The 9,524-nt window shown below is 42.5% G+C and overlaps 1 protein-coding gene across 3 annotated transcripts in view; it reads right to left on the bottom strand.

The window, feature by feature from the left end:
* The window catches only part of TENM1 (teneurin transmembrane protein 1), a 596,847-nt gene that overhangs the window by 23,548 nt on the left and 563,775 nt on the right, over positions 1–9,524 (bottom strand). For all 3 annotated transcript variants that reach the window (XM_023756535.1, XM_023756543.1, XM_023756550.1), the window contains one exon: positions 8,657–8,892. In XM_023756535.1, coding sequence (XP_023612303.1) covers positions 8,657–8,892 — 236 coding nt within the window. The remainder of the gene's footprint in view (positions 1–8,656; positions 8,893–9,524) is intronic.

The raw sequence follows: 9,524 nt of genomic DNA, 5'->3' as shown, positions 1-9,524 counted from the left end.
GTTAGGGGCAATCAGGCAGGCAGGCAGGCGAGTGGTTGGGAACCAGCAGTCCTGGATTGTGAGAGGGATGTCTGACTGCCCGTTTAGGCCCGATCCCGATCACTACCCTCGAGGGGTCCCAGATTGGAGAGGGTGCAGGCTGGGCTGAGGGACACCCCCCAGTGCATGAATTTCGTGCACCGGGCCTCTAGTTTGTAATAAAATCTCAAGGGGCCTCTGAAACCCAAACATAAAACCTCAAGGGGTCTCAAGAGTCAAATTTCAAAATTCCAGTTCAGAAAGTTTTAAATTTTTTAAATCTCAAAATTGAGATATAATCCTATATAATAAAACCCTAATATGCAAATAGACCGAATGACAGAACAACCGAACAACCTGTCACTATGACGTGCGCTGACCACCAGGGGATGTGTGTGGAACATGGTGGGCATCAGCAGCACGTGACAGAGCACGGGACATGGCGGGCATCAGCTGTGGTGGGATGGTGGAGCAGGTGAGTGGGGGTGCCAGACCAAGGTGGGGCACTGGTCGTTGTCATTGGGGTGAGCCTCTGATGGTTACTGAAAATTCTTTGCTCCCGTGCACTGCCGTCCCACCCAGTGCTCGCACCCGCTGCCGGCGCCCAGTGCCAGCCCTGATAGCTCGGTGCTGTCAATGGGTGTGAGCAGCAGCTGCTAGCCCTGATCAACCCTCAGGGCTTCTCCACCTCCCCCTGCTCCTGAGGGGCTATTGGGGCTGGCAGCCGCTTCTTGCACCCGCTGCTGGCACCAGCCCCAATCATTCCATGCTGTTAGCGGTTACCAGCGGGGCTGGTGCTGTCAGCACGTGGGAGTGGCGATGGTGGGAGTGGGGTTGCCAGCAGACATGGGACCGGGGGCCATGGTGGGAGGGGCCGGGCGGGGGCATGGAGGATGGGCCGAGATTCTCCCTTGTGCCCACCATAGCCTCGTGGGCCCACAGTTCCTTTCAAGGTGCACAAATTTGTGCACTGGGCCCCCTAGTTGATATATAACATTATATTATCTTCAGGTGTATAACATAATGGTTCAATATTTGTATACATTGCAAAACGATCACCATAATGTCTGATTAACCTTCTTTTTCTTGTGATGATTTTTAAGATCTGATCTCTTAGCAACTTTCAAATACACAATACAGAATTGTTAACTATAGTCACCATGCTGTACATTACATCCTCAGGACTTGCATATTTTATAACCAGAAGTTTGTACCTTTTGACCCCCTTCATCCATTTTGCCCATCCCTGACCCCCCTGCCTCCAGCAAATGCCAATCTGTTCTCTGTTTCTATGAGTTCTGTTTTTTATTTTGTGTTTTATATTCCACATAAAAGTGAGATCCAGAAAGAGTTTTTAACTTAGTGGCCTATGTGACTATAAAGCCAACATTCTCATTTCATACTCTGGTCTTACCTTGCTCAGTAATTTTGTGTAGTTTGCCTTTAAAAATACCTCCTCAATCCCCCACCCCCACCACAGATTCTAAAAGTAATATTTTTTTTTCATTGCAGAAAAATGGGAAAATATAGAAATATACAAAGAAAATAATTACTTATAATCTCACCTTCTAATGCAAATCACTGCTAATAGTTTGCTTGAGGCATTTCATTCCATTTATCCTACTTTTCTTTGCATAATCTGTGTCCATACATTTAAAGAAGACAATTAGGATTATATTTAAAGTTTTATGTTCTACTTTTTCAGCTAATGTTTTATCTTGAGCATCTCTCATGTTATTAAATATTCTTAAAATGTGGATTTTAATGGTTGCATAATATCTTCCTACACAAAAAGCATCTATTTATCTTTTCTCCTATGTTGGAAATCAGAGTTTTTGTTTTCCATTTTCCTTTCATATCTCATATTTTGTTGAACATTTTTGTAAGTAAATATTTCCTTAGTACAGAACCGTAATTACTGGGTCAAATGAAAAGAACATATTAAAGACTCTTGATGCAATTTGAGATATTACTTTATAGTGCACAATAGTTGTGCAAATTTATGCTATCATTAACTAGTAGTGGAGGATCTATCTCATTCCATCCTTACCAACATCAAGTATTATTGTTAGTAAATTTTTCCCAAAGTGAGAGTGGGAAAATTGTATGCTACTGTGGTTTAATTTGTATTTATTTGATAAAAATAAATACAGTGATACAAATAAATACTAGTGAGGTTGAACCCTTTTTAATATCTATTGGCCACATGTATGTCTTCTATGAATTGTCTGCTCATGACCTTTGTCCATTTTTTTTCTATTGGGGTGTGGCACTTTGCTTTTTAAAACCTCCTGTGTTTTTAGTTTCTTCATCAACCAGCTGGTGCTAATGATGTTTGCCCTTAATTTTGAACTTCTGCAAATATTCCATGTCATGAATTCTATCCAGAAGACTAGTGATTGGGAATCATGACTCTTTAAACCATCTGTAGCCAGTGCATACAGAGTCATCAGGCATAAATATATAGTAACCCACTGTACCACCTCTAAGGTGATAGAAAAGCACATGTTTTCTTTCTTTTAATATGCAGGGCTTGGAAACCTATATGAGACCAGGTGTTCTTTCTTCAACTACCTTTCCTGTGGTTTTATAGCCACATATCTCCAACTGTAATACCGTTTATTTACAATAGCTGTAAAATATCCATGTACTCCCAGAGACGGTTGTAACCGTTACAATTCATGTTATAATGATAGTTAAAGAGCCAAAGTAACAAGTGATTTCCAGTTCAACTAAATTTGTGGTTTTACTTGTCTGACAGATAAAGTTTACAACTGAAGATCACACTTCTTAATAAAGCTGTTACAGCTACACAAGCAGGGATCACTGTTCAAAATCCACTACAAAGCAGGCAGAGCCAACTCTGCCTGATGTCCTCATTTGGCCTGTTAAGACTTCTGCGACCATACTTCTCTTTCTGGAGAATGCTCTCTGATATTCAGATGTTGCTGAAACACTAGTTTCAAAGTCAGGTTTGGAAGGTAATGTAAAATTTGACGAATAGCTGAAAGGGATGAAGGAATTGAACATGCCACAGAATCCTCCTTTTCACCCTCTGCCTCGCCAAGTCTCTTGTGGAAACCACATGTGAGAAGGCTGGGAAGGAGAAGGCTTTTCCAGGGGAGCTCTCCCACCCTCTTTCCTGAGTGCTACTAGTATGCACCTCCAGCTTCCATGGCATGAATCAGAACTAGGCTGCTTTCCTCTGACTCCTGGGGTCATGAACAAGGCTGAGAATGCTCCACATTCATACAAGCGCTTGTTTGCGTGAAAGGCAATAATAGTCCTTGACCTAAGTGTGGGCCATCCATCCTTATTTCCACTCTTACTCCAAACAGTTTACATCAATCCTTGCCCTGGAAAAGAGGGGCAAAGAAAGGGTTGAAATTTGGGAATAGCCCCCAGCTAAACATGTCTCTTTGGAGAGGTTGCACATTGAATAAGACCTTTGAGTTTGGCAAATAAAGAGCTGTACATGGGGGCAAAAAAGCTGGACCTGATCATTTTTTAAATAGAAGAAGTATCTATGCTTAAAGAAGTATCTATGCTTAATATAGCCCTTGATTCCCTTTATGATTTTTCAGCTTTGCTAAGGAGAAGTAAGGAGAAGGGCTTGCTTTTCGTTCATACTTAGACCAGAAAGGAAAAAGGGAAGAGGATGCCCTGGGGATCATGGATTGTGTTGCCATCAGAAATCAAAGTGCCTGTGAAGTGTTGGTACAGGGTGAAGCTCCAAAAAAAAGTGTCCTTTGCCTTCCCTCTGAGCCTTTGCTTGCTCTTTCCCAGGAGTATGTGTTTTAATTGCTTAAGAAAAAGTCCTTTCAGCCCTTCCAATTTGAGACTCATTCAATTAGTAGGATAAAGATATACTAGATTGATCTATAGACAACCGCTGATATTTGTCTGTTTTTGGCCTATTCAATTTTCTTTCTGCTAATATGGTTTTGTGTCAATTTTATTATTGGTTCAGACATAAGGACTTAAGAAGGGTAGAGGGAAGAATTCTCCCCATCTCCAATATGATACACATAGTAAGACCTCAGTGAATTTTAGTTGCTGTAATTATGATTAATGATAATAATACTACTGGTAATAGAGATCACACAACCCATATCCCTCATTTTATAGATGAGGAAAATGGTGCAAAATTATGGGCATACCCGTCCTTCCTCAAAATCTTACTCATTTTTTTGAAGGGGAGCAGAATTTGCCACCCCAAAATAATCTTTTTGGCACAAGAATTATTTTTGGCTGACTATTTAAGAAACAGCAGACACAGGGAAATCTCTGAAAGTGGAGCGGAAGTGCCCTGGCACAGCAAAGACGTTTTCTGAGAATGGAGGAAGGTGCTGGGATCCTCTTGGCTGCCTCCCAAATTCCCCCTCATCTGTCAGCCTGAGACCCCGTGTTTCAGCTGGGCTTGTTTCCTATTTCAGAGCTCAGATCACATATGAACATTCACATGTTGCATTTAAAAGCCAATTTACTACAGTCTCAGTTATCTGTGAGCAGAAAAATAAATAAATTGTCAGGATTTTAGATTGGTCTTTGCTTCATTTTGCTTGTAAACACAATCATCTTAGTTATTTTTATGACTTTGTTTTGAAGTACTATGTTTCCTGGAAAATATCCTATATAATAAAACACTAATATGCAAATAGGACAAACGTCAGAACAACTGGTCACTATGATGCGCACTGACCATCAGGGGGCAGACCCTCAATGCAGGAGCAACCCCCTGGTGGTCAGTGCACTCCCACAGGGGGAGCACCACTCAGCCAGAAGCCAGGCTCATGGCTGGCGAGCGCAGTGGCGGTGGCGGGAGCCTCTCCCGCCTCTGCTGCAGGAGGGCGATAAGGATAGAGGCGTATCAGACTGTGAGAACCCAGGACTGCGAGAGGGATGTCTGACTGCCGGCTTAGGCATACACCCCCCGAGGGGTCCCGGACTGCGGGAGGGTGCAGGCTGGGCTGAGGGACCCTCCCCATACCCCGCCGCCCCATGCACGAATTTCATGCGCTGGGCCTCTAGTATAATATATAAAGGAGACTGCAGTTCTGGAGTTTTGCTGTGATCTCACATCTCAGTTTGAAAAATCTTGTAAAAGAGCTCTGGGATCCAATGCTGGGATGTCTCATATAATGGCATTATTATCCACAGACACGGCAAGGTACAATCTGGATAAAATTCCTAAACCAGTTTGTTTTTGGTGAATGTCCAATTCTTTTACAACTGCCTCTACTGTTATCTGTATTCTAATTTCCCTATTGTCCAGGGAAATGTATTTATGGGGACAGATTGATGCAGCAGATGAGGAGATGCATGGACTGGATGTAAAAGTACTTTGCAAGGAAGATGATTCAAACACAACTCAGGTTGAGGAAAATGGATTTTTAAAATAAATGAAATTTCAGGATGTTAATGTGATTTATTTCATTTAATGGAGCTGGTGCAGGAGGGCTCAGAGGTAACAAATCCCTTGCCTGCTCAGGCTAAGCAGGATATCATGTTTCCTAGCAGTTTGACTCCTCCACCTTGAAGGGGACCCCGACTTTGTATAAAAAAACATAACCACTGATCACTGGAGAAAAGTAACTGTTAGAGAGGACTATCCCTTTCTGATGTTTTTCTTTCTAGCAAGAAGGTCTGGGGTGGATGTGATAGGTAGCTTTCTCGAACATTTGATGTTCATTATCTTACCAAGTGAGCCTTTCAATGAACCTGTCATTTTGTGCCTGAATAATTAGTGGTTTATAACCTGCTGCCCAAGCACATTTGCAAATTACAATCACACCTTTGTGTGGTTTTTTCAAAGAGAACCCTCATTTGTCTGAATACAGCTGGGGTTTCTATGTTGTGTGACCATGTGAATCTAGTATTCTGTTTCAAGAGCTCTGGTACCCCGACATGGCCTCACTGTGCAATGGCAGCTTTACCAGGAGAAAGAAATGGTTCAGTCCAACGTCTCGAAGTACTTGAGGGCATCAGAAAGGCTTATTTTTTCCATGTATGCTTACAATGGGTCACTGCATATTTGGCCCAGAAGAGAGAAAGTTACATCTCAAGTGTCATCAGCCTGCCCCTTGAAAAGGACACCAGAAGTGAAGGGGCACCATCTCTGGAATAATAAAGTCAGTAAGGAAAGAGAATTTGCTCTGTCAAAACTGGATCCACACCTATCTTTTGGGAACATATTTATTCCCTTAAATCAGATATGCCTATTGTAGGGATGCTAAGGCAGTGGTATAAACAAAAATAGCAGAGGATGGAGAGAGCAGGTACAAATGAACCAGTTATAGAGCTTTCCTCATCCTCTTGCCACCTTCACACATTGCCTGGAGGCCAGCCAGTTGTCCCGTACCACCCAAGCTTGCCAGTACATTAGAGTTGATCATTAGAGTCTTTTTGTCAACATTGAAACAAGGACACAGGCTCTGCCAAGGTGGCTCCACTGAATGGGGCAACGATTTGTCGATGAATTATTTTAAGGAGCATGGCAGCACAGCATGATGTAGTGGAAAGACTGCTGTGCTACATGAAGTCCTTCATTTTAGTGCTGGCTCTGATCCTTAATAGCTGATTGACTTTGGGCAAATCACTTAACCACTCTGGGCTTTAGTCTCTATCTATAAATTGGGAATAACAACAATTGATGGTTGTGGTGATAAAAAAATCCTGGTTCTGAATGCAATTTGTTAACTCTTAGGCACTAAACATAAGTAAATGATTGTTACTGTTAGATTTCTAGAGGCATGCACAGTAATACCACCTAGCCAATAAGGGTCTCTAGTCTCCAGTACTAGGACCTCAGGAAGCGCCCCAGAGGTCATATAGAGAAGAAGGCCCTGAAATTGTTGCCCTTATAAGCCATTGCACAAATCCACTCAACTCTACCACATGTCAACTATAAATAGTATTAACTAAATAACACTTCATTCTACTCCTTAACAGGAAAGAGCTCCCAAATGTTTTATAACCATTAGTTTCTCAACAGTAAGAACAATTTGGGATATGAGGTGTAAATTACAGTTTCTAGTCTCTATCATCTGTACACATGGAGGGGGAAAAATAGGGTTGGTTATCTTAGAACATGGAAAATCCCACAGTATAGGATGGACTATCCTAAAGAATGGAAAATGCCAGTCAGATAGTGTATGATTTTGTTCACAATGTTTTATCGAGGCTATATGCTGGGGGAGGCACTAAGAGATCACTTATTCAATATTATTTTCTATTTTGAATCCATGCGGTTGATAAACCATATGTAGATAATTTTTTTCTCTAGTATAACACTTACATTTCACAGGTGAAGAAAATAAAGTCCTTTCTTAAGTCACTTGTAAAATTGGGTAGCAAGGCCAGGTCATTTAACTTTATCCAGGGGAATGCCATTTCTAGAACCCTAATAGAAACCCTCACTGCTACTCACACAGAGAAAAGTCCGACTATTTGGATTGGTTTCACTTCTCAAGTCAGTGGCATATCCGGTAAATATTTTTCTAGAGACCAGTCAATAGAATCAGAACATACAAGTTGACTTGTGCATGTAAACAACTTTAGCGCTGTTCCAAAAAACACCCTTGAAGTCTGTGTCTTGATGTCACCAATAGAATTGATTGGAAAGCGAGCACTGTCATAAATTATTTTGTCCCTATCAAGCCATGAGATTAGTTTGACTGCTTCTCACTGGAATTGGGTGGTTGTTTATTGTTGCATTTCCACAGTTTAAAGGTTACCACATTTTCTCTCTGAGTGAATTTTTACTGTGAGTGAAGAAAATGCAAGCAATCCAGGTGTCCTGCGCATGACACAGGTGCTCAAGGCAGGCCTAGCCTCAATAGTGAGTGATTATTTCCCTCAGGCTGGCAGTTGCTTTGGGGCTGATATTGAATGTTACTATATTTGGAAAGTTGGTCACATCATCCTAACATTGGTGTTTCAGAAGGGACAGGCAGACAGCTCTGTGGTGTTTGTAGGCTTTGTGCTCTGCAGAAAGGCAATTGGGACCGAGAGAGCTCTGGTTAACAGTGGTGAACTGTGCTTGGTAAGTACTCAAAAACTCCCAAATCTTTCATTTTCCCCAGGCAGCTCTCTCTGAGCACAACTCGCCCAACCTCAGTATTAGTCCTTTACCCCTCTGGCTCTTCATATGTGTGTATTCATGGCAGTGGTATCATTCACTGACTTTTTCTTTTATCTCACCTTTGTCCAAATGTCGCCTTGTGTCTCTCATCCTTCTGTGTGTACCTGCCTGGTCTTTCCAAATAAAGTATAAACTACACAAAAATGGAAACTGGGTCAACCTGATGGGCCTGACAACCATCTCCAGGGCATGCCGTGAGGGATTCCGGAGAGCCACCTGATGAAACACATTTCTCCACCCAGTCTTTCTTGGTGCCTGAAATTGCTACTATTAGAGCACTTTAGCTGGCTAATGACAAGGAAAGCTCCTATTAGAATGTTCATTTAAGGATCCAGAACCATTATCAGCCATTAGCACCCCCTCTTGAATCAGTACTTCATATAAGTCAGTCACCTACATGAGCTTTGGAGAAATAGGACTTCAGATTAGGAAGGCTCTGCAATTTTCAAACTTTCAAAGGGAAAGTTCTATATCTTGTATAAGGTCAAGCCTTACCCTCAGTCTCCTTTCAAAAGCTGAAACATTGCCTTTGTTTTGCTCCTTCCGCTGCCGCCACTCGATGAGGTTTGCGTTGTGCTCTCCGGGCAGTGAGATGTTGCATTTGCCCAGGGTGGGGTTGACTGCCCCGGCCAGGATGTGAGGCTCTGAGCTGAGGCTGATCTCCATCCCACTGGCAAAGGTGACACGTAGGGAGCCATCTGGATTCACCCGATATGTACTTTGGGTATTTTCTGTAGGCAGAGGAACAAAGGAGGGAGGGGGGAGGGGAAGGAAAGGGAAGCATAGGAAGCAGAGGAGAGACAAGCTTAGCTTTAGGAGGCAAGTCTGGGAAGGTTGAGCAGGTGGGGCGCTGTGGACCCCAACTGCCTTCTGGGCTAGACAACCACTCTGACAGGCAGATGTGCCCTCTGTCTATTTGGGTCTTGTTATTTTCACAGCTGGGGTAGTTTGTTCCTTGGATAAAAGACTCCTGCCTAATACTGCAGGCTATTTTTTTTTCTGTCTCATTTTTAAAGAATCCCCTAGCAGACTCCCTTTCTGACTTGATAGATCAGCCTCCACAGTTTGATATGCTGGGAGCTAGCATGAGAAGAGTATCAAGTTCAACTTAGCATCCTTACTGCCTGGGGACACCCGCACAGTTGCTGTACCTGACAAAACAATAACACTGACAAAGGTTGCCACCAATCCCTTTTGAGTGTATCTGAACGTTGAACAGTTCTGTGTCTGGCCTAACAACCAAATCAGTCTTTAATGACTGGACAGAGAGAAATAGTTTGTATCGATTCCCATTAGCTTCGAACAATCATCAGTCATCTCTACTTTCGTATGCCTTCGTCTTAACGATGAGCTTTTTTTAAAA

This window comes from Myotis lucifugus, unplaced genomic scaffold (genome assembly GCF_000147115.1).
Source record: "Myotis lucifugus unplaced genomic scaffold, Myoluc2.0 scaffold_2, whole genome shotgun sequence".
Taxonomy (NCBI): domain Eukaryota; kingdom Metazoa; phylum Chordata; class Mammalia; order Chiroptera; family Vespertilionidae; genus Myotis; species Myotis lucifugus.
Note: the sequence above shows the minus strand (reverse complement) of the source record. Positions and strands in the feature narration are given on the sequence as shown.